Source organism: Fusarium tjaetaba (assembly GCF_013396195.1).
Source record: "Fusarium tjaetaba strain NRRL 66243 chromosome Unknown NRRL66243_c0000035, whole genome shotgun sequence".
NCBI lineage: Eukaryota > Fungi > Ascomycota > Sordariomycetes > Hypocreales > Nectriaceae > Fusarium > Fusarium tjaetaba.
In genome coordinates this window covers 1-24,339 of record NW_023501231.1, presented here as the reverse complement: position 1 = coordinate 24,339, position 24,339 = coordinate 1, and the positions used below count along the sequence as shown (strand labels likewise).

Sequence of the window (24,339 nt, the reverse complement as noted above, 5' to 3'; positions counted from 1 at the left end):
ATCTTGGTGATTCAAGCTCTTCGTTGCTTGTACATAGTGAGGAACAGAGGAGCTTGCACACAAATTCTCCTGATCACCGCATCGCTACCTCTTGCCAGCCCTCACGACTATCCCCCAAAGGGCCTCTTATTGACGGAGGAAACACGGTTCAGCTGTGTCCGTATGCAACTAAGAGGACTCTGGTTGCATGCGGAGACCTTGCACGTGGCTCAACACTTGTCTCGCGTGCTTGACTTTGTTGACAACGATCAAGTCGATACCAGCTTTAGCCTGGAGCTACATCAAAGAGTCAGTGTGTAATCGAAGTCAGTGTGAACTACATGAAGCTACTAACCTCCAATCCCTCGGCATCATCATTCAGTGGGCCATACGTGGCGGTATAGAGGCCTTGTCGTCTGACAAACCCAGCTAATCCAGGACTTGCAATAAACGGCTCAGATGCCATAGCCACTCCAGCCAAGCCAAACCTGTAGGCAAAGCGTACTGCTGTCTGCAGACTCGTTGCTCTCATATCCCCGGTCATACAGTTTGATGCGTCGTTGAGAAAGAGGACCGGATACGGCTGTTGTTTCGCCACAAGCACTATACAAATCTCAGGACTGAAGGATGAGAAGATGATACGACGCCATGGCCCCGCAAACGAATATATCACGTAGAGTATCTTGTCGAGGAAATGGTTGATATCGAATGCAAAGGCATCCATCTGGAAGTCTTCTGCTTCATAAAGCATGGGATACTCTAGAGAACAGTTAGAAGGCTGGACTTATTATCGTGAGTAGAATTAATAGAGAAATACTCAATTCGATGTCGAGCGGAACATCCTCCGACAGGTTACAGAGGAGCATTTCGAGAGTTATAAAAGGTTCATGAATACTATGGCCCCTCAGATATGATTTGAAACGGGGATAATCCAGCGTGTGTTCCATCTGGCTGATGAGCGCTTTCGTTGCCATGTCTCGCAGTGCGCCGAGTGAGTTGCGCCGCAAGTTGGTGGCGGCACGAGGGCGATCGCTCTGTTCCCAAGGTAGTCTTTCGAGGATATCATTGAGACATTGGATCGTAGATAGGGCATTGTTAACATCCATGAACTAGATGAATATGGTCAGTAACTAGAAACATATGTACCTATGTTCACAAACATACCTGCTCCAAGGTCAATGTATGCATGGGCGGATTGCAGCCTTTTTAAGCAACAAGGAAATCATGATAAATGACAGGAATGCTGTCTTTCGTCAATTGAACATCTACACAAAGTGTGAGACGGTATATCAAACAAACAAGTTACCAAACCACCGGTTTAGCCTTACCAAACTCGACAACATCGGCCCCATGTTCGACCGCAGTTTGAAATGACTAGTCGTAAAGTTAGAAAGGGAATGTTTCTGTGAAATGAAGAATGGCAAAACAAATACTTGAAGGGAATTCTCTCCAACTTGCAAGCGTAGGGACTTGTCATTCTGTCCGTTACCTGTTCGACGAGATCAACATGACTCCTGGATGACATGACACAGAGATCTGTACCGCGATGACCACCAAGGGATGAACCCTTCCCCAACTCTAGAACCTGAGCTTCCGTTGGTGCTTGCTTCTGTAAGGAGAGAGGCCGGGCCACAACGAACGTGAAAACAACTGTTCGCACATAGTCGTGGTTGTCACTGATAAGAGGAAGAGTAAAGTCTCGCACCAAGCTTTCCCGATTGGCTCCGAGACCCTGTTTGAGAGCGTTGAGAAGTGCAACGGCAATCCCAATAGGCTTATCCTCTAGTGGACTTGTGACTTTGAACATAATAGTCGCATTATCTGGATCGCTGACAGTGAAACACCAAGGTTGGTCCGAGGCTTCTGGGATGACTGGAAAGGAGATAGTATGCCCCTGATCAGGCACTCCGCTCAGTGAAATGCTGAGATCGAGACATGTGTCGGGTATTAGAACTGGTGATATGGATCTTCGGTACTGCGTGATGTCGACCCCTGCTGCCCTCTTGAACAAATTCAGGGTCCCCAAGTACATGAAGATGATTGAATCCGTAGGGGAGCGCTGGGGCAGAACGTTTAGTTTACTGTGATAAGCCCCGTACTTGTCACTCAGGAAACTGGAACCGCGTATCGAGAAGGCCTTCAGAACTTGCATGTGGCCCCTGTATGCTGCATGATCCTGTGCAAACCATCCACGCTGATCCTCAATGTTAGCTTCAGCGCCGGCTTGAAGAAGCACCTCAACCGTCTCAGTGTGCCCTTGCACACATGCAGTAGAAATCGGGGTCCACCCTCTAGCATCGCCCCGAGCATTTACATCAACTCCCAGTGCAACGAGGCTCTCGACCAAAACTGACAAGCCGCGTTCGGCGGCGAGATGCAAAACGGTTTGCCCAAAACGGCTGACGAATCGAAACCCCCAAGCTTCATGGATGAGCCTTCTAGAAATATCAATGAACCCGGAACGGACTGCAGTGGCGAGAGTCCCTGAAATATCGACGCGTTGCTCATTTGAAAGGTGTTTGAAACTGAGCTCTGTAAACAAAAGTTCAACCACAGTCGTGTGGCCAAGCTGAACTGCATAGTCGAGTGGTGTTAAGCCAAAGACATCCGGTAAGACATAGAGTTTTTGCTTCCAAGTTTCCGAGGGTTGAGCTCGTATGGCAGCTATCATCTCTCTGCAAACCCCATCAAGACCCAGTCGAGCTGCATCATGAAGCGGTAACCGGCCTAGCCTATCCTTCGTGCAAAGCAGGAATCTATGGCCTGGGCCAAGAAGCTCAAGGACCCTAGCAAAGGCCTTGGTGGCGGAAGAATCGTCCCTGTATCGTTGAAATCGGGCGAGTGACTGTATGATCTGATGCAACAAATCCTTGTACACGACTATGTCCTGGTCTGGATCAAATTTGGGACTGGCTAAAAAAACGCCCTGACACCTGATAGATTGATGAATAGTAGCGATTTGGGCTAGTTGGGAGAGAGCCAAGGATCGATCAGTCGAAATGCTTGGATATTGACGTTTCAGAGATGCATCAAGGAGTATATCATTGTCCTCTGCTAGGCACCGAATAGTCTCTGGTGGGAAGCGGTTCTGCCCATATCGCTCAAGAAGCAATGAGCGTGGTGTTACAGCCAGCTCTTCCCGTTTTGTAGCACTCCCCACTGCTCGCAATGTGTTATTGAGCTGAACAAGGCACGAGATGAGTGAGTGACACCAATCATCGAGTCTTGAGAGCAAGGCTACATTGCAGGGCTTTTCAAAACCATAAATAGCGACGGCCTTGTTCAAAATGCGAGAGATTGCATCATGGTTAGCTTTGGCGAAGAGGTGATATTGTGCAACATCATGAGCAAAATCTTGCAGTAACGATGTCAGGGCTCGCAACTCGTGTTTAGATACATCGTGGTAGTATGGCGATTGTGCACAGCCAATCTCGATCCCCCAATTCTTGTTCAGAGTCTCTATCTGAAGCTCAATGAGGTTGTTTTGTCTAGAGAGAAAATCATCCGCTGCGTTGATCTCAAGCTCAATGGCTCTGTTAAGAACTGGGGTTCAACCAAAGAGTCAACAGCTAGATTATACAAGGAACTTAAGCTCAAGGGCGAGGAAGCTGGCATACTGACTTGTCACGGTTGGCTTCTTTTTAACAAGGCCTTTCAGATAAGAGTAGTTGACATAGGAATCCGCCCATGACGGGACTTGCCAACGATGCAGATTTCTGCCGAACCTCATCGTTTCTTGCAACATTCTAGTAGATATGATTGACAGTGTTGGATTTATAGAATGAACCCAGCACACCCACCAGAATCCCTAGCGCCTTTTGAACTAATGTGGCAGTCTATTATTAAGGAAGCTTGTCCCTATAGGTAGCCCTAAGTTAGATAGTATGGCGGGTAAGCAGGGGTATCGGGGTTTAAGCATTCTAAGCAGCCAACCTCGGGCTAGTTGACTGGTGAGGCTGTAAGACCTTTGATGATAGGCGATGGAGCCAACAATTGTGAAGTCGATCAACGCAATCCTGTAATAAGCCAGTTTTCAGTGAGTAGCGCCACACCACAAGTCTGAGAGAAGGGCTACCCAAGGGGATAGTCTCTACTCCGTGTCGAGAAGCTATCTGTTGGTATTGCTCAAAGCATTTCTTCTTATATTCACACAACAGGAAAAGAAGAACAGCAAATCGACTACTGGCTCAGCGATAGCCACTCGTCTTGAAGCCATACAAGAAATCAAAGTTGGTTAGAACCCAAGCTCTGACCTAGGTGGCTCATGGTGATTGATTCCTTGCATTTGACAAGACACTCATGCATGGAACCGGTTGGATGGATGCTTGTGGGGCTGACTCTAGAACCTTATTGATTAGCTGCTGATCATCGAGATATATGTAGGTATATGTGCTTTAGTTACGGGTAATACTACTTACCCGTACTAACTTACTATGGTTATTTCCCTACCCGGACGACATCCCTAGTCATTTCTTTCAACAACAGGAGAAAGTATTCGTTATTCTCCCATCGAGGCTTGTTTGCAAATGAGCCATCTCTGTCTCCTTCCTCTCTGGCCTCAATGGCCGTCACCTAGAAGCCATTACGGCCGAGGTCTTTGGCTTGGCTGCTTCAGTATTTATTTACCCTGGCAAGGCTGCCCACCAAGTTTCTAAGGGTCTCGCGAGCTGCATGAACCATCTAGTCATCTTTCCAGGGAGACTTGTTTGTCTAAAATATACAGCGCTAGAACGGCTCTTTGTTCACCTCTCGAGATGTCTTGAGGAGTAGGAGCTAGCGCCTCTCCGGTTTTCTTTCTAGTGACACAACAAAGACCGAAACTCAGACATGCGCGGTCAAGTGATCATTCACGCTGCTAAGCTTCAAGGTCACCTGGTCGACTTGAACCCTTTGGCTACTGAAATACGGATAACTAACTACTTTACTTGGCGTTTAACACAACGGTTACCTTTTGATCTATTCAACCTGAGTAAAAATATAGGTACTACTCATTGATAATGCCGCTTGTAGATCATGGCCTTAAGCTTTACCGAATACCGTGCCCCATTCAAGCTCAGGTTATCCTAGTGCCTAGGTATCTTTGTGAAAGAACGGCCAGCTTCTACCTTGATCAACTTTCGGTCGTTCAGGCAAGCCGCATCAGAGTCTATAAGAGGTATGACTTCCATCTGCAGTCCATCAGGTTGACACGAGCAGACTTCCAACTCAACTCAACTCACCAGATTCCAAACCATTACTACCTGTGAACATCACCATAACCTCAAAGACTACATAGCAGAACACCGCTCTCTCGCGCGGTTAAGAATGACCGACTATCCCCCTTTGCTGCCCCAACTCAACCAGCAAGTCACTAAGCAATGCGTGCAAGCAGCAAGAGATAATGGCAGTACTTCTCCAGCCGAAAAGTCCAGCTCACAGAGCCTCATGGATCCTGCTCGTGTTGAAAGCCATTAACTCTGGTGCAACCGGGGATGTCCGTGCCGATGCCACGATGCATCTCGTTCACAGACACCGAGGCTTCTGAGTCGCCTCCTAGGCCAGCTGTATATCAATTATTCAGGTATACCCATCATCAGTCCCAAATGCTCTCATTCTGCTTGCAAACAGGCTGCTGCCCCTAAATTCCAGGCTGAGTTCTGGTTCCCTCACAACATTTTCTGGTCAAAAATTATCCAGATCCAGGCTACTTACCACACGGTCACCGGTCCTTCTCTACAGCTGCGAACGTATCGCCATGTGCCCGACAGCGCACCAGCCGTCAACTACGCTATGAACGGAAACATCACGGCCCTGCGAGCCCTGTTTGCTCAAGGGCTGGCGTCTCCTGTTGATATCAGCTACACTCGTGGATACTCCTTATTACGTGTAAGTCCAACAGCCTTTAGCTACCATTATCCTCTCTCATGACTACTATCGCGGAGCTGAAAACTGTGATTGACGCGGCATTCAACTTTTTTAGTGGGCTATATACTCGCAACAATGGGAAACATGTCGTTTCTTATTCGACCAGGGAGCAGACGCGGATTATAGGTGTCTTCCCCAGTCTCTTATTCCTTGATATTATATGCTAATTGGTACCAGACCAAAAGCTCCTAGTGACAATAGTCCTCGCAACAAAGCCACTGATCTCATCTTGCAAGGTGGCCTTGGACGGGAAGCTGTCGATGCCCTGTCCCGCATCAGCCGCCGAGAAGATTGGTTAGAGGAACAAGACTTGCACCCCGTGCACATGATCGTCCTTGGACTTTCTGGTAAAGACCTTGTTCAGGAACTTCAAGCAAATCCTGAAGCCGTCGACGACCAAGACGCAATGGGACGGACTGCCATCCTCTGGGCAGCGGCTCGGGGTGACGACGAAGCTGTTACTACACTTCTGCGCTTCAAGGCAAACCCAAATACAATGGACTGCCAACACGCAGGGCCCCTTTCTTACGCCGCAGACCGCAACTATACTGTCTGTGCCCAAATTCTCCTGGCTGCGGGTGCCGATCCAGATCCTGTCATCCCAGGGGGTTACAGAATAGGCAGCCCACTCAACTGCGCAGCTCGCAACGCCACTGATCCCCTTCTTGTCAAGGCTTTACTCGAATATGGAGCAAAGGTTGATGCTGTAAGTGACTGAGCCCTATATTATCTTTTCCTCTGACACATTGCCATATAGTGCGGCGTGGATGGTCAGACTTCTCTGATTCATGCTGCACGAACCGACAACGTCAAATTCGCCCAACTCTTTCTTGAAAACCACGCCAACGTCGATGCAATTTCAACAAATGGCCAGACTCCCCTCATGACAGCTATTGTGAACAATAGTCATGGAGTACTCAGTCTCTTACTCGATAAACGGGAACAAAATAGCGTTCGTCCTCGCCTCGCCGCGCCGCACCTACTTGAAACTTTGGCGCAGTATGGTATGTGATGTTCTTGACGAAGCTGTGCCTACGGCGTGCCTCATATCATCCTTATTGTGTCGGAATGTTCTCTTTTTGCTAATGAATGCTTAACACAGCTGATCTTAAAACCATGCGCATTCTCCTTCACGCAGATCATTCAAGTGTTGAGCACACTGAAGCTTACAGTACTGGAGATTTGGATGCGCTTCTTTGCCAGCGACGTGATGTGGACGAAGAGATGGTACAGATCTGTGCCGAACTGCTCAAACTGTTCCGTACAAAAGCAAGTTGCTCTGAAACCGAGAGCAGTGAGAGTTTGATGGAGAAGGGTAGTGTCTTTTAAGCAGGACTATACATTTGGTCGCAAGTTGATAAATTGCCTAAGTATTCTTTCGCGTCGCTATACCTATGTCTCTAAGGATTAGCCATGGTTTTATATGATATGTCCAATATATATGTCTACTAAACGTGAGACCATTGGAGGAAATCGATGTTAGATCTAATGCTGTTCAGCTCGACAAGTCGAAGTCTGTCGTGTCATGGTCTCTCAACTTGTAGTTATGTGACAGCTCATGTATATCGATTTCTTTGGTGAGTATCCATACCACTGACATAGGTACTGTGATGCAATATGCGAGGCAAACTAGTTAGATGCCTTGGATCGTTTGCGACAATGCTGTCTCTGGGACTATCGACTGGATTTTCGCGAAGGGCACTCCAAGTCCAGAGTCTTATCGATAAGCCAGGCCCCTCCAAGTTGACATAATTCCTTGAGCACATTTTGAACAATTGCTTGTAAAGATTGTAAAACTTGAGTAAAACTTTTATAAAGTATGGCATACTTACAACAGACTTCCTAAGATTGGTTCCGAACAACAAACTTTATCTATAGACTAATAAGTAGTAAGACCACTTCCATTGTACAATACCCCAATAGGTGGCTGTCGTGGTCACCTATTGTAAGGGCAAAAACACTTGAAGTCCATCATATAGCACAACGTCGAGGAAGAACACCGAGAGTCTTGATATGGCTAAACGAGCGGAATTAACATATAGGCACTAAACTATTTCCCCCGTACGAGGTGGACAAGTCAACTTCATTCAATCTCAATCTCCAACATATTTGCCTCTGGAGCACTAGCCTGTCCGTTCTATTTTGTCACCATCCCAGGCTTCTTAACTTTTTTTCCCCGTTCAGTCTTCGAAAGTCTTGAACCTCCCATCAACATCAAAGCCGGTCGTCGGTGACGCGACAGTCTCTAGCGACAATGACACTGGGAGCCAAAAGGCCTCGTCTCAATCTGAGGCAGGGCCTCGATCGCGATGTATACATGGTCATGAAGAAGCTCGAAGATGCGAATGACGGCAAACCCTTCAAGACCACAACAGCCGTCTATGACGCTATCAAGAGGTCTAATTCCAGCCTCAGCCGACAAAAGAAGCGCCCTCTGGAAGACTCGATCGACCGCGTACTTCAATTCCGCAAGGAAGAGCTCGGCGATTCAAGCGACTCTGAAGCCGAACTCGAAGAACCACCCAAGCCTGACGACGACCGTTTCCTTCTCAACAGACAAATGACGAAGCACTGGAACACGACAACTGCTACGCCTGCAGAAACGGCGACTCCACCTACAGTCGAAGCACCTCGCGCGATCAAGAAGCGACGGGTGCAGGACGATGGCGACGAGCGAGCGAAGGATGGAGCAGTTACGCCCAAGGGTGCTATGACGGATACAGATGCTGCGCCTACGGAAAAGCAAGATAAAGCACCTCAGAAGAAAACACAAAAGACAAGCCGCCACAAGGTCGAGCATCCTTCAGGTCCGGTCGAGATTGGAGGCGTGCAAGAAGTGCAGGAAGATTTCATCGAACAAATAGAATCCCTTCTCAAATTGCCGGGGTTATACGCTACCAACGACTGGCGAGGCTTCTCTGGTCTTGTCCTCTCAGGCCCGCCTGGTGTTGGCAAGAAGTCATTGATCCGATCAACAGCCGCGAAACTCGACGTGCCAATTGTGTACCTCACCGGATGCTTTGAGGACCTAGAGCGCGTGGAGAGGAGCCTTAATGATGCGATCGAGGAGGCCATGCGAGTCGCCCCGTGCATCATCCTCATCGAAAACCTCGACTGGTTTATGCCTAAGCCTGGAAGCAGTGGCCATAGCGAAAGTCATCGTCGCAACGTTTCACAATTCATGCGACAGATGCAGCGCATCGCAGCTGAGCAAGATAAAGAGAGACAAATTCTGGCCATGGCGACAACATCGCGAATCACAGATGTCGATCCTACAGTCCTCAAAACTGGACTTTTTGAACGTACACTTCAGATGAGGATACCAGATCTCGGGGCTCGCAAGGATATCTTCAAGCTCATCACCAGGAACAGGAATCTAGCAGAGGATGTAGACTTTGCAGAGCTTGCCAAGATTACTCATGGTTTTGTCGGTGCTGACATTATCAACGTCGCGACACTCGCCCAGCGACAGCCCGAGAAACGCATGAGGCGTATGGATCAATATCGTCACTACTTCGTCGACACATCAGCCCAGTCACAACCAGATCTAGATCTCATGAAACTTGCCGACCAACAATCGCCTCTTGGACCTTTTACTGAATACCCTAGTTTACCTCTGACCCAAGAAGACTTCAAAACGGCTATCAAAGACTTCACCCCTTCCCTACGAAAAGATGGCTTCACCGTCATCCCCAACGTCTCCTGGGAGCAGGTCGGTGCTCTCCAGGCTGCCCGCGACCAGCTCAATATGTCAATCATCGGACCCATCAAAGACCCCGAACTCTACCGTCGTGCTGGTCTCGCTCGTCCAGCAGGCTGCCTTCTTTGGGGCCCTCCCGGCTGCGGTAAAACCCTCGTCGCTCAAGCTGTCGCCAACGAAGCACAGGCCAGCTTCATTCTTATCAACGGACCGGAACTTCTCAATAAGTATGTCGGTGAATCAGAGCGCGCAGTGCGTGAGCTATTCAACCGGGCACGCTCATCAACTCCATGTATCCTCTTCTTCGATGAAATGGATTCTCTTGTGCCGAAGCGTGATAACGCTTCCACAGAGGCAGGCACTCGCGTTGTCAACGCACTGCTCACGGAGCTCGATGGTGTTCAAGACCGCACAGGCGTATATGTTATCGGCACAACCAACAGACCAGATATGATCGACCCGGCCATGCTTCGACCCGGCCGTCTCAATGTCCGTCTCTTCATCGACCTACCTACCCCTGACGAGAGGGTCGATATCCTCCGAGCCATCTATCGCACAAATCACCCCAACGCCACAGCCGAGGAATTCGACCGGCTTGAGCCCATTGCTCGAGATACCCGCTGCACCGACTTTAGCGGTGCTGACCTAGGCGGGCTCCATGTGAAGGCTGCCGAAAGTGCCCTTCGACGATGCCTTCAGGGGGCTAAGACAGAGGCTGAGATTGACGGGGTGGATTGGGAGGTTGCACTCTCCACCACCTATAGAAGTGTGCAGAATCCTGAGACTTACCGGAAACTTGAGGTAAAGTTAGGGAAATCCTAGATAATTTTCATGATGATACTAGAGTATATCCTTAACCTTAATTTAGACAATATCATCTAGATATGACTCTGTTTGTCCCTAAAGTCCTAAACATAGTCTAAAGAAACACTAAGGTCAGAGATGATACTAGAGTATATTCCTTATATTTAGATAATATGATCTAATCTTAGGACACAGTTCCTAAAGCTATGAATATACTTGATCTAAAAAGATACTAAATTATAAATATAGTCTAAGGGATACTAAAGTCAGACTGAAGAAACTCGCACCGTGAATCTGTTTTCTCTTACCTCCATCTCATCACGTCACACTGAACCCCAACGCAAGCCACGGTGGCTCAAAATTTCTCCAACACCTGTCAATGAAACCTCATTTTCATGCCAGGGGAAAAAAAGCAAAATCTCCAAAAAAACGAGAGACACCGCCCGCCGATCGCCGCAGGTCCCGCATACGCCGCCGGAGCAACGGAGGCGCACGGAAATAGCTCGGCAATCACAAAGTCATGATGAGGAAAAAACCTTGAAGTGGGATCGAAAAATAATAGAAAACATGCTCATGAAAAAGAACCGGTTTGCGCGGATGACCCTCTCTTTACGGGGCACTCGGGTATCGGGGAGACAGGACATGTAATCGGCTTTGACGGCATTGAGATTGGTTCGTGGCATCGTATCATGGTAAAAATGACGTTCACAATTGATTCCAGATGCATAATTATGAGACACGGATGAAGTACATAGACACGAAGTGAGTGAGAGTAGAAAAAGAATAGTTTAATATCTCTATCGTAACAAAAATCGGGCTATGATGCGGACACGTTTAATTTTGGTCTCATGTCATTCCTATTTTTCCGCCTCAAACCAACGCCAGGCTTTTCTTCTTGGGTGAAAAAGACGGTTGTGTTGTATCGGGACGGAAAGTCGCATAAAGAGGAGAGATGGGAATAGGAATACAAAGCACGTGGCATGTCTTAACAAGTGCTGTGTAGAGTCTATAGTACAAACGCCCCTTGGCGGTCCCCATCTATCGAAAGTCGTAACATTACACGCGATCTATAGTCGCTTATTTGGTAGAGTCCTTGAGGTAGCTGCCAAGACATGTTAGTGGTTGTTGTGATGCAGTGAGGAAAATGAGAGCGTATCAGTGAGGAATCATATGGTATCACCGTAACCCTCGAGAGAAACGGCGAGCCAATGTCCAGAGCTGACTGCAACTCAACAGAGTAAAAAACTTACGCAATGAGGTCGTTGCGGTCCTTGGCCTTCTTCAAGCCACCGAAGGCCATCTTGGTACCGGGAATGTACTTCTTGGGGTTCTCGAGGTACTCGAAGAGAGTGTCGTCGTTCCACTCAATGCCCTTCTGCTTGTTGGCATCGGTGTAGGCGTAGCCCTCGACGGAACCAGTCTTGCGGCCCCAGAGACCGTGCAGGGCAGGGCCGATCTTGTTGCCGCCGTCCTTCTCAACGGTGTGGCACTGAGCACATCGGGTCTTGAAGAGGTTGGCACCCTTCTTGATATCGCCTGCACATTGCGAGTTAGTGAATGAGTCCGAGTGAGTTTGGCTCTGGTGAGGCTGTGTAGACAAGGTTCGTGAGTCTGGTGAGAGGACGAAAGAAGAGTAGCTTTGGTGGTTTAGAGGCGTGGCACGAGTTGTTGTTGAGTCTTGGTCAACACTTCGTGGTCATGGGAAAACCGGTTCTGGGTAAATGACGCAGGCAACAGGGTCAGCGGGCCAACCTCAGCTGGGTCACCCAAAGCATGACTCTCTGCCATTGTGTAAGACCCAAATTTCCCTCGAGACCCGAATTGAAAGTCGTGATATCCTCTGCCAAGAGCGTCTCCCCTTTCGTTGCCCTCAATTGATCTCTCGAAGCCTTGCGCTACAACCGGCGCAAACCATAGCAAGCTGTGAGAATAGACTTACCGCCAGCCATTGTGAATGTGGTTTGTGATTAAGGAGTTAAAAGGTGGTAGTAAATTCAACAAGAGGCGTTAGCCAAAGACGAGAGCAAAGAATAGATTGAGTGTTGAGAGTGTGGATGTGGGAAGAAAGAAGAGAGGGAGAGAGAGAGAGAAAGAAAAAGATCCGAAGCAAGAAAATAAAACTTTATGACAGCATGACACGACAGGCCTAGGACCACGCCGGATCGCTCAATTCTCTTAGAGCGCCACAGGTGGCTGATGTCTTTTGAGCCAATCACAGCGCAAGAGTAAGTAAGCCGACATTCTTCCCCTGTCGACCATGAATGTGGCTCCGGGTAAAGTCGGGACACAACACTCAAAAGCGGGTCTTCCATCGGCGATGGCTTTTTTTCCGGGGTCGGGCTAGTCATGTCATCCTCAGGCTCTTTCATCATGAAAAAAAAAAAAATCAAATTAAATTCCTCAGTCACTGGAATCCTGTGACCTTGTCGACCTTGACCTGAGACACTAATCCCGTAACAGTCTAGGGTCATCCGGCTCAAAGAAACGGAGTGGGACCTCCGTCCCGGGACCTGGACCTCGTTTGTTTCTCAACGGCTCCGGAAAAAAGATTCTTCTTGTTTGGGCAGACGTGAGGGCATCACGAAACCACCACAACAAACAAAGCTCCAAGGCCAAGAGGTGGAACAACAAACGCACATATTGTTATAGTTCGTCACACATACCAACAATGGCATCTCGCGCCATCATCCCCCGCTTTCTCCTCCCTCTTCAGGGTCCTCTGTGGCGTGGTATCAGCATCCCGCTCTCACAGAACAGCATCCGAATTCGCTTCGCCTCCTCATCCTCAAAGGGGAAGCCTATTGTTCTCGAGAAGCCCGCTCGCTTCAATCCTCCTTCTCATGGCTCCCGCCTCAAGAAGAACCATGTGCCTAAGCATTACGGCCCTGAGCTCACCGCTTCCGAGGTCGCTGCTCAGAACAAGAAGCACTATCCCGGCATGATGGCTCCCGAGGGGACATGGGAGCACTTTTTCTGGCACAGTAGGCTTTTGCATACTTTCATCACCATGGTATGTATACTATACAGCTTCGTCTATTCAATTGGCCCGCATTATACTGACCCCCGCCAGGGAACTCTTTTCGCCCTTGGTGTTTTCACCTTCTTCATGAACTACGCCTACAACTCTCCATACAAGGAGCTTGTTCCTCCCATTTCAGACCTCTGGACGCACCCTCTTCACTTCTTCGTCGCCTGGAAGAACGTTATTGTCTTGCACGAGAAGGACAAGGCCGAGAAAGCTAGGGACCACCGAACGAACCATCTCGACGATGTAGCTAAGCGCCGACTTTTCATGAAGATGCACGGGATCGAGGCCAAGGACCCTGTCACTGTTGTGTTTGGCAAGGGTGAGGAGGACCCCAAGCCCGAGCAAGCTGCTGTGGAGGACGAGCCAGTGCAAAAGACCGAGGTGCAAGAGAAGGTTGAAGAGCCCAAGAAGAAGTGGTTCGGTGTCTTCTAAGATGCCTATGTAAAAACAAAATGCAAGAATCTGCATGTATGATATAGCTGTAGCATAACGATCTCCACGCCCAGGGATCATACGTTGTACGATTACATGAAATCCAGCCTCATGAGGCTTTGTACTTTTCTATCATACCCCATGTTCAACTTATACGTAGTCTCATGTGAGCTCGACACCCTCCAGGCCCTCCAAAACCTCATCCGCAACTCCACCCTTCTCCAGTACAGCCTGTATTATACTTTCCATTACTCCAAACTTTGTTCCACCCAACGGTGCCTTCCACACGCCCTGAGCTGTTTGGGCCTCTCCCCTTTGTGCAGTTCCATTCGTTGTATGTGGCACTCCGGGTGGTGTGAGCCTTGATGGCGGGTCAATGGTTCGGATAGACAACAACTTGAGCTCACGGCTCTTCTTGTCCACCTCCATGTCGCCCTCAGTTGCGACTCGACGGACTTCCGCCACAGATACGGCCAGCGCTGTCTCCGCGACAGCCAATTCTTCCTTTGCAGGGTCGAAGATGATGTTGTCGCCAATCGCAACCACAAGAAGTGTGATAGATGGTCGTGAACCTGCCGCATCAGCACCATCGCGAGGGAACAAGAATGTCGACGCCTCCCAATCGTCGTCAAACATAGGGTCCTCGTCGCCTTCGGACTTGAGACGGGGCAAACGGGTGGCCAGAAGAGCGAGATGTGTTGTGAGTGATAGTAGTGGGAGAGGGTATGATAGCGGAGGAGATATTAGTAGAACCTGTGCCATTTTAGCATTTCGTTTGTTTCTTTGTATCATGACCACATACGTCGAGATATAGTCGCCAGTGAAACCGTCTGTTGATTCTCAATTTCTTGGCAAACTCATTATCTGCCAATAGCGCCTCTCTCAGCATTTCTGCCAGGAATATTGTCGAGGCTTCATCATCTCTCTGTCCTGGGATCTCAACTGCCAATTCGAGCCAGTCACCCCTTGTTCGATCTTCTTCGTCCTGCTGCTGCTCTTCGCTTCCTCCAGTCTTCTCAATCTCAGCCTTGACTCCTACAATGGCCTCGGTGCCATCAGCGAAATGTACGCGCGCGCTGCCATTTGTACCAGGCAGAACGCCCGTCTCTGCTGTCAAGGGACGGAATTGTGTCGGCGTGCGCCCATCGGGGCGGATTGGAGGATGTAACGAGAGTGACTGGTGAAGATACGCAAGTTCGGCTGGCGAGAAGAGATTTATCTGGGACGCCATGATGATGATGGTACAGGCAAGTTCCCTGTTCAAAAACTGTCACACGAAGCGCTGAGACGAGTATCAATGTTAGCGCGCTTGGCCGCCTGAAAGGGAGATGCGACGCGAAACAGTAATGACGCTGAGTTTTGGTGTTGAAAGAAAAGGTTGGTCCTTCACCGAGGTGAGTGATAAGATAAGGCAACAAAAAGTGTGGTGGGCTGGCGGGGTGCAAGCTTGGGAAGCATAGCTCCACCACCAATCAAGCGTCACAGTCCAACTACATCGCACAGCTTCAGTACGGAGTATTTATTAAAACATCGAGACGTGTATTCATTCTTCATACTCTAAATGACATGCCTCTCCATTGGACATTCTTTCATTAGACATGATAAATATGTTGAGCGGTGAAATGTGTCGACTTTGAACCAATCCTTAAGATTTCGCCAACAAGATGGAGCAAAAATCGTCTCTTGATACTTGTTAGCGTCCCAGTCGTGATACATTCGTTTAGGGTCTCTGGGAAAAGTCCAGGCAAATCCGGTCCATCAAGTCAGGGCCAATTGCCGCGATGAGCTCAGCAACACCAGCTCTCATTCCCGGATATTCCTCGACCCCCTTTTCCTCCCAGCTAACGAGATCAGAGGTTTCGTATAATGGGGCTTTCGGGGAGATCTTCAAAGCGATATGATCCATATCCCACTCAGCGACCGTGGATATCGGAGGTATGCCCGGCATCCCGGTTGCAAACAACCAGTTGCTGTCATCTTCGTCGGATGCTGCAGAGTCGGAACCTTTGTCCTCCGCTTTGTCACTCTGGTTTGTATCCTCGGTAGGCGACGCAGAACCTTGTTCGATCTCGCGAGAGGCCTGCTCCTTTTCAAGCGAAAGGCTCACGTACGGCTTTTTGTCAAGGAGATCCAACACAGTTCGATCCAATGGGTCCCATGTCAATGAGACAGGATCAAGAACATATTGAGGTGAGTAATCAATCTTGTACCACATCTTGGGGCAGCTGTGTATATAATAGCCTGGGTACCACCAGCCATAGCCCTCCTCGATGGATAGAGCAATCTCATACAGGGCACCAAGCTTCCCTGGCGCATGCTGGTGAATACTTTCATGATAAAGAAAGTATACTGAGCTTACACACTCGGGCAAAAGGTCAAGCACTCCAATGGCAACGAGCTTACCATCCAGTCTGTAACATTGGTGATACGAACCCAGTCGACGTTTACGCCCATCGGATGTCACCACTGTTTCTCTCCTCAAAGGCGAGTCACAGAGGAAGCGTCTGAATCCGGTCTTGGTAATTTCACCCGGAGACTCCTTGTGAACTACCGCCTGGTAGTTCTGGTAAACTGCAAACTTCTCATCCGTACAATCGTCATGCTCTAGAGTCACGACGAGTTTATGGGCAGCCTCAGGAGGATTCTTCAGGTTAGCCTCTTCAGCCTCATGAATTCGTTCGACGAGATCAAAATGGTTATCCCGTTTCTTGGCCTCATCGCGCGACTTGGGATACAGGCGAGCCGCTTCTTTCATGTAAGTCTCTCCCATGACATACTTATTGAAACGGTTGACGGTCTGCCGTTGATCTCTGGACGGCTTGAACTGGCTAGAATCAAGACGAATAGTATAGTGTGGGCAACATGACCGACGTTGATCGGGTCGGTACATGAGAGTGCCTGAACGTCTCCAATATCTATCAAGGAGAGTTTGATAGAACGCAGGACTCAAAGAATTTGCCACTGCGTGGTAAGCGTAGCCTATAACCCCACGTACTAGTTAGCCTTACGTTCAAGAGACCGTGTGACTCAAGTGCTTATACGAAGTGATCAATCTGAACTTCAGAACAACCATCGATGACACGGCCGTGGAATCACAGGTGTCTCGTGACGCAAGTGTATGCGAGTCTTGGGGTGGTCAAAAGGTACTGGAGGTGCAGGGGCTCAATTCACGTTTTGACTGACTCTTGTCACGTTTCCCACAGTAACCGCATCTTGATGATTTGAAGTATCCTAGGCATCAGTCAGCATTCGGTGAAGAGAAAGGCACAAACGGCAATCGTGTGGGGGCAGTGTTTTCTGAGATGTCAACGAATGGAGATTATGCGTGGGGGAGTAGAAAGCGAAGTCATGTAAAGCAGAAGTGGAAAATGGCCAAATGATACTTGACGGCTGATATAGCATAATGCATGAACCCTGAAGCTGCCCTGCTATGCCTTATCATATGACGATAAAATGTCATCGTTTGTGATTGGGACCTTTATTGGTGCTTACATAAAGACCAACGGCAATACTGAGCTAGGGAACATTGAGGCCAGGAGTGGCATTGCCAATCATGAATTCAAAGGAATGGTCCTTGGACACAAACTTGGTGAATACAGCAAAGAAATAAGCCAAATGGCATGCTTCAAGTAGTAGACATAGGTTTGTTGAAGTCGAGATACACACACCCACACTTGTGAGCAGACATAAGCGAACTAGGAGTGCTAATGAATTGATAGTGGCATTGATTCTTGACGCACGACCACCAAGATTGCGGAACCGTTGAACATGAGACTATGATCAACTGTCTGTCATTGACCAAAGTGGAAGCCGTCTGCAGGCTAAATTGGGACTGATATTGACGTGGATGTGGATGCCCTCGGGCTCCATGTAATTGTGAAAGAAGGGATCAAGTGAAATATGGAACGAACTTGTCCCGGACGGGGAAAACGGGGGCGCCACGGGGACCGGCCGTGACGGAGCTTAAGCGCAGGCGCCGGCAACCAACGACAGGCCGGCATTAGACCACGGGGCTGATCGGTTGGAGAAGAACGTGGGAATAAGCACTCACCAATTGGGGTCATATATTCGTACTGCAACAACGCATCTCCAGGGATGTGCATGCCGCCGGGTTCCATTGTGAACCTTGAACCTGCACTGCACAACTGGAGTCGTGTTTCCTCAAAGGGCTGTTGGTAATAGGTGAGATGAATGCTCTGATGATGTCTTGCCGGAGACGGAAGGACGATGGACGGTGGTGTACGGCGGATGAGGGGCACCGAACCTTTCTCACGGGCCACAACGAGGAGTTTAAATCACCCACGAGGCGCGAGTAATGCTATCCGAGACGGGCAAGTCGTTGCGTGAGGTACGGGAGGTACTAATAAATTACCACACGTAGGTACCGTACGTGGTAGGTCCCTCGAGCGGGAGCAAGACGGAGAGAGGGGCAGACTCCCGAGCCTTGGAGATGGAGAACGGAGAATGGAGGGGGCGTGTGAGTTTGTTGAGGGAGGTTCAACGAGTGACGAAAGCTGCGATCGCGTGCCTGCTGATTCCCCTCTCAATGCGTGAGCGTGGGATGTCGTGTCTGCGGTTGGTGAATAGGTAGTCGATTAACCCAGTTGGTTAGCTATTTGGGGTGCACACGAACGATGATGACGAGACGCTGGCTGCGGATGATATCCAGGGATTGGCGCTGAGAGTGAGGGATGTGATCGTGTGCGCGCATGTGCAACAGAGTTGACCAAAATCGAGCTGTTTCGATCTAACTTTAGGCGACCAGGCTAGTGTAGTCGAACAGGGGTTCAAAGACACAGAAACTGGACTGACGGGTGTGTAACACCTGGAGTAGTAGACCAGACCTGACCTGGCCGTGCTGTAGGCTGTAGCTGTAGTTGTGCAACGGTTTCGAAAGCGGCAGCCGGTAGAATGTAGGTAGGCTCCACGGCAAAGTTCCGATATTGTTTAGAAGCTACGGATCCTCTGGGTTGGTATGGTGCCCCATGTAGTTTTGACCGAGAGAATATCAAGGGAGTAAAATGAAAGATAATACGTGGGAGATGTTGGGTTTTATGCTAAGATGGGAAAGATAGCAAAAGGTTGAAGATGGATGATGGATGAGATCAACCATTGCTCAGCTCCGCTAGTCAAGCTCCAAGCAAGGCAACAACCACTGGAAGCTGCAGCTTCAATTGCAATGGCGGGGTGCTAGGTATTCTGGCCACCCAAAACAGAGACCTAGGGCTACAATTCTCTAGGCATCCAACTCTCTCCCGATGCCCTTTATAATTCATTAAAGGAGAATTTATTAGCTAGAGTCCTGTTAGCAATATCGAAATTCACATGCAATCAGAGTCCCAAGGTTGCGGTATTCTTGTGTAGGATATGTATGCACTCTATGCTTAAAGCCAATCTCATTGCTAAATCCGACAAATATTCAAGTTTGCTCTCAAAAACTGCCCAGATTACAACACACAAGATATCCCAGGCCCGTCTCGTATCCAGTAGGAAGACTTCCGACCTCTCCAGCATTTCCTCAACATCTCCGGAACCAGATTCGATACAAGGCTGAGTCTGTGTCACCAACCTTCTCACATGTCTGTCATCTCATCTCATCCTGATTAATAAATGAAAAAGTACATGTCTCTTCAGAGCATAAACAACGGGATGGGATTGGAGGAATGTATTGCCCTGGCTTTTGGTGGCCAATCCCTCAACGTTGATGACTAGCCTCTCTACAGGTAGGTACAGGTACAGGTACAGGTACTGCATTCTATTATTCCTTGCATGCTGCAGCCAAAAAGTCGCTGTGCACGAATGAGGTGAAACGAAAAGAAAGAAACCTACAGGTCTTACTAGCCCCAAAACTGACGGTCCCAGGCGAATCGAGCAACGATACGGCATTAGTGTGTGTTGCTTCTTGTTGCTGTGTTTGCTCCATTGCTCTGCAGATTTTTTATGGCAGTTTTTGGACTCGCCTCGAGACAATCACGGAACCAATGTTTTTTATCACCCGACTTGCGGGCCTTTTCTCGGCCTCGTCTCCGGGAACTGGTTGTGGAAGACTCCATGTCCAAGGAGGCTTGCCGAGCTAGAGACGCTACGAGATCTTTTTTTGCCAGTCCCGGCATCGAGAAGCAAAAGCTTGCTTGCATGTTGAGTAAAGTAGGTAAGGAAGGCGTATGTATTGTTGAGAGGGAACGGAGTCCGGCGTTAAAATAGACGAGCTAGACATGCATTGTAACATTCAAGTTGGCATAGGCTTAACCAACATGACGTCTGTTTATATCTCGAGGTGCAGCTTGAGTTGTGTGATTGAACTGATGTTGAAGAATATCAGATTCTCTCTTCCGACGATCGTCATTGTCAAGGGTGCTTATTATGTATGCGCACTTCGGCCACTAGGACTCCAACAGTGAAGATCAAGGGCTCTCGCCTCGCTTTCACGATACCTACAAACTAGTTACTATGTGCTCCATTCTGTGGGATGGACCCAATGCTTGCTGCTCTGCTTGTACAAGCGCATTCTACCCCTCCCCCTCACATCCCCTCTCGTGCTACTACTACTGCTGCTGGTACTGCTGTTTCTTCTTCATGCATCGTACGTCAGGGTTAATGTGGTACAGCGTAGGAGCTTCCCGTGGACGACGATGAACCTATCATTGTTAACATGTGAATTGAGAAGAGGTCAAAGTTGAAGTCTTTGCGATCCTGAAGCTGCAGCCCCGTCCCTCCATCGTCGCCAATGGCATGGATGACCCCACGCAGCGAAAGAAGACCTGCGTCCGCGTGCTGATATGCCGACTCGAGACCGCTTTCAATACCAACCTAGCAGCTACGAAACCGGTGGGTGTGTGGTCAGGCAGTATCTCATTTGTGAGGCTCGTTCCTGTACCGCAAGTGTTGATTGTTACATTGGAGGAGTTGTGATGATCCTCCATTGGTTGTCATCTACTGGATGTTGAAACTAATCGGCCTCGTTTTCCTTCACAATAAATAAAGCACCCTGCATCTCACGGGTCTAAGCTTTGGACTTTTATTAACTTCCAAGATTTGACAAATACTGTTGCTGCAGATGCCATTCAGGGATGCTGTAAAGAACTTTTTGATAAACTAGTGGCACCACAAAGCACATGTTCTGTCATGGCCATGATTAATAAGAAGTGCATCGGTGTCGTACTGTATAACAATACAAGTATTTCCCCATCTCATGCCCTGGACTTGTATTTGCGGGACAAGATGGGGCACTGGTTAATAGCCTGTGTATTTTTTGGCCTCACCGGATCTAATATAGAAGTATCTGCTGCTGGGTTTGTAATCTCTTACCGGTATGAGGGTCGAGATCTTCCCAAGTAACTGCCATATTCAATTAATGGGCATCTCGGTTCTCTTGTACTCTCACAGTTCAAACTTTCCAGTAGAAGCAGATTGGGGGCGTGGCATTACCACAATAGTTGAATTATAGGAGCAAAGAGGACAAGCATCTCCACGATATATTTCCCATTCCGTCACGTATACATAGCAACCTCCCGCGCCCATTGCCTCTCTGAGAACTGTGACATCGGTCAACCCTGCATTATTATTACAACCCGAGTTCTCAGCTCAGAAGAAGCTTTTTAGACTCGTGCTGCTACAATCTGGACATTCATGCACCATCAGCCTATCGAGATGTGCTCGAATATAAAAGCATATAGACCCTGTCGATCTCAGAGCTTGGTCTCCTTTGTCACTTGCATGGCGCAAGACATGAGGTGGTTTTAAGATTACCTACACGACGACTCATCTCACCTTTGCTTCTTCTATTGCATTGCCTGTTGACAAGTCCATACCTGCCTTACTTCGGCCAGGCAATTGAAGAGTTACTCTCAGCCTGCAGGCCTTTAAATTCAGGACTATATCCATGATACAGTCTCTTCTTGATAACCTGGAGACTTTCGAATATTGCTTGATATTCTGTCTGCCTGTCTATCACAGCTGCGGCTTATACTCAAACCACCACAAAAAGTGTCTACCCTGCACAGTTCATTTCAGTCTTAGCAATTTTTATCCAGGTATTTAAATCCAAGTGATGGCATAAAATTACATTTCCTCACCATTAAGTTGACAGTTCGACGCCCCTAACGACGCCTCTGTCACCAATCGATCTCAACTCCCCGACTCGTAAGCTTTTGGTTCTCTGCCTTTGCTACAAAGGCGTTGGCGTGGAACCCCTCCTCACCTCGAACCAAGCCTCTTCGCTTCCATTCTGACCATCAACGTCACGGCCAACTATCACATCCATCTATATCAGTCAGCCAACACAATACAAGTGACTTTGATAAACGCCGCGGCAACCCAAACAGGGGAGCCTCTCACGTTGACGACTTTCATTAATTATCCCCCATTTCTAATCAAAGTTTGCCTCGCATCGGTTGACCCAGCGAAAGCCCTCACTCAGTTCCACACTCGACGCTTCAGCGACTCACTGTTACAGGGTGCCACCGCCAGGCCACCATCCATCCATTCACCTAGGTACCTTACCGTTTGGCTGGGCAAGTCTAGGCCTAAAGCCCACTGCAAGCACTACATCACAGTATTGTACAGTACAGTACCTCTGACCTGACCTGACACGCTACGCCTACTCCATCCCTAGGCAGCCCTGGCGAGGATCCAGCTTTTCCCCTCCGCGTCCAGTCCCTGTCTGCTGTTCACTAGCCTCCTTGAAGAAGGCTTGTCCGCCGAGCGCCCAGTGCTCCCCCGTACCTACACGCCCCCCAACCAACCTAAGCCAGACCAGACCAAACCGAACCAAACCCTCTTTGCTGCAGTCGGGTCTATTCTGTTCTGTAGGTAGGTACCTACGTACAGTGCTACAGCCAGTACGTACTCCTCTGCGGGTTCCGCCAGACAGACAGAGGCAGAGAGAGAGATCCGCCGAGTCGCCCGCTGCCCTCCTTGGAGCTAAACTTGGGACGTTTTGCGCGTGCGCGCCCACACCTCCATCATCTCGCAGTTTATATCACATCGCCAGCCCAGCTCTTTGGAGCGTCTGGGCTCTCCCCGACCAAAAACCAAGCACCAGCACCTTCTGGCGCAGGCCACGGCCACTTCTGTTCTTCATCCTCACCTCACTTGATCACAAGACTTTTACCAACCATTCACTGTTCGACAATGATGCCTCTCAAGGCTCTTTGAAAGCCACCCACCCGCTCCATCGCAGGTTCCCGTCTCTCTCTGTCTCTCTGTCTTTCTCGACCCAGGGGTGAACATCCGTTCTCCTCCGCTACCTCCGAGGACCTTTGAGGCTTTCTTGCCCGCATCATCGCCTTTCGAGATCCACGAACATCTTTGTTTTTTGTTCTCGCTCGACCAAATTCCCCGACATTCCTCCCAATTCCCGTCACTCTCCGCCCCAACTTCCCACTAAGAAGATGTCGAGTTCTGCCTCCGGCGACTCGGGCGGTGGCCGTTCCATGGAGTCACGAGTGGGTAGAACCAAGCAACGTGAGTCTTTACCTGATGCGCAATACAATGTTTTGTGTTTGAAAGTATCCTTCTCGGCACATTTGACCTCCTTGGCTTTTTATGAAGCATTTGTCTTGGTGCCTTCTACACCATCCTTGTTGTCCATTTTTGTGGTGTGATGGGTTTGAATCCAACTATAATTTCCTACGTTCGCCCGGTCACAATTCGACAACCCCTCGACAGTTCGCATTCTCAATTCGCATCCTCAATCGATAATCTCAAGATCTCACCACTGACATTTTCCTTTTATAGGTTACAACACTAAGGGCGAACGTCTCGTCGCTGGCATCGTGCCTCTCACTCCCGATCAAAACTTTGTCCTATTGATTCAGTCTACTCGGCGCAAAGGCTGGGTGTTGCCCAAGGGCGGCTGGGAGTCTGACGAGACTTGCCAGGAAGCCGCTGAGCGAGAGGCCTGGGAAGAAGCTGGCATCACTGTTCAGATCACCTACGATCTTGGCGACATTGATGAGAAGCGTGCGCCCAAATCGTCAAAAGATCGGTCAAGATACCACTTCTTTGAGGGCACAGTAACCAGCGAGTACGACGATTGGCCCGAATCCCACAAGCGAGAACGCCAGTGGTTTACATTTGCCCAAGCGTGGGAGGCGTTGTCAACAAGACCAGAGCTACAGGAGGCCTTGCAACGGTCTACAATAAGTCGTCAATAGCCTCACGGCGCCCTCTCATGCGCAATCATGGCCTTGGAAGTGACCCATCTCTATCCTTGAACAGCCCTCCATTAAGTCGCGACGACATGGGTTCATCTCCTGGCTGTCGAGTGGATTGTAATACACCATCACTTCCACAGAGTTCTTTCCATTTCCTTGTCATGAGAGGAATGACACGTGCTCGTCTAAGAAACTCAATCTGGGTTGAGTTACGAAGCCTCTTCTTTTACCTCCTATTTTTCAGTTCTCTATATAGAGACTACAATGTGCATCCATCCCAAGGCGTTTAGGCTGGAACATGATAGAGCATCACTTGTTTTTTTTTTTTTTTTTTT

The 24,339-nt window shown here is 48.9% G+C and overlaps 8 protein-coding genes across 8 annotated transcripts; 4 read left to right on the top strand and 4 right to left on the bottom strand.

Moving 5' to 3' along the window:
- Nucleotides 1-168: 168 nt before the first annotated feature.
- On the bottom strand, nt 169-3,709 carry FTJAE_1914 (ankyrin repeat-containing protein; the record flags this gene model as incomplete). Its single annotated transcript, XM_037348053.1, has 7 exons — nt 169-276; nt 335-738; nt 797-1,088; nt 1,144-1,181; nt 1,308-1,353; nt 1,469-3,522; nt 3,601-3,709. The coding sequence occupies 7 exons, from the start codon at nt 3,707-3,709 to the stop codon at nt 169-171; spliced, it is 3,051 nt and encodes a 1,016-aa protein (XP_037210874.1).
- A 1,650-nt stretch (nt 3,710-5,359) lies between these two features.
- Nucleotides 5,360-7,212, top strand: FTJAE_1913 (uncharacterized protein; the record flags this gene model as incomplete). The annotated part of the gene is made up of 6 exons (XM_037348052.1): nt 5,360-5,452; nt 5,587-5,844; nt 5,939-6,009; nt 6,061-6,589; nt 6,641-6,887; nt 6,986-7,212. The coding sequence occupies 6 exons, from the start codon at nt 5,360-5,362 to the stop codon at nt 7,210-7,212; spliced, it is 1,425 nt and encodes a 474-aa protein (XP_037210873.1).
- A 925-nt stretch (nt 7,213-8,137) lies between these two features.
- Nucleotides 8,138-10,405, top strand: FTJAE_1912 (ribosome biogenesis ATPase RIX7; the record flags this gene model as incomplete). The annotated part of the gene is made up of 1 exon (XM_037348051.1): nt 8,138-10,405. One exon carries the CDS (start codon nt 8,138-8,140, stop codon nt 10,403-10,405), a length of 2,268 nt encoding a protein of 755 aa, XP_037210872.1.
- A 1,059-nt stretch (nt 10,406-11,464) lies between these two features.
- On the bottom strand, nt 11,465-12,336 carry FTJAE_1911 (cytochrome c; the record flags this gene model as incomplete). The annotated part of the gene is made up of 3 exons (XM_037348050.1): nt 11,465-11,489; nt 11,638-11,923; nt 12,327-12,336. 3 exons carry the CDS (start codon nt 12,334-12,336, stop codon nt 11,465-11,467), a joined length of 321 nt encoding a protein of 106 aa, XP_037210871.1.
- Nucleotides 12,337-13,055: 719 nt separating this feature from the next.
- FTJAE_1910 (uncharacterized protein) lies at nt 13,056-13,847 on the top strand (the record flags this gene model as incomplete). The annotated part of the gene is made up of 2 exons (XM_037348049.1): nt 13,056-13,397; nt 13,458-13,847. The coding sequence occupies 2 exons, from the start codon at nt 13,056-13,058 to the stop codon at nt 13,845-13,847; spliced, it is 732 nt and encodes a 243-aa protein (XP_037210870.1).
- Nucleotides 13,848-14,009: 162 nt separating this feature from the next.
- FTJAE_1909 (rRNA processing protein) lies at nt 14,010-15,078 on the bottom strand (the record flags this gene model as incomplete). The annotated part of the gene is made up of 2 exons (XM_037348047.1): nt 14,010-14,600; nt 14,650-15,078. 2 exons carry the CDS (start codon nt 15,076-15,078, stop codon nt 14,010-14,012), a joined length of 1,020 nt encoding a protein of 339 aa, XP_037210869.1.
- Nucleotides 15,079-15,567: 489 nt separating this feature from the next.
- Nucleotides 15,568-16,737, bottom strand: FTJAE_1908 (arginine-tRNA transferase; the record flags this gene model as incomplete). Its single annotated transcript, XM_037348046.1, has 1 exon — nt 15,568-16,737. One exon carries the CDS (start codon nt 16,735-16,737, stop codon nt 15,568-15,570), a length of 1,170 nt encoding a protein of 389 aa, XP_037210868.1.
- A 6,502-nt stretch (nt 16,738-23,239) lies between these two features.
- On the top strand, nt 23,240-24,004 carry FTJAE_1907 (nudix family; the record flags this gene model as incomplete). Its single annotated transcript, XM_037348045.1, has 2 exons — nt 23,240-23,312; nt 23,586-24,004. 2 exons carry the CDS (start codon nt 23,240-23,242, stop codon nt 24,002-24,004), a joined length of 492 nt encoding a protein of 163 aa, XP_037210867.1.
- Between the last annotated feature and the right edge of the window lie 335 nt (nt 24,005-24,339).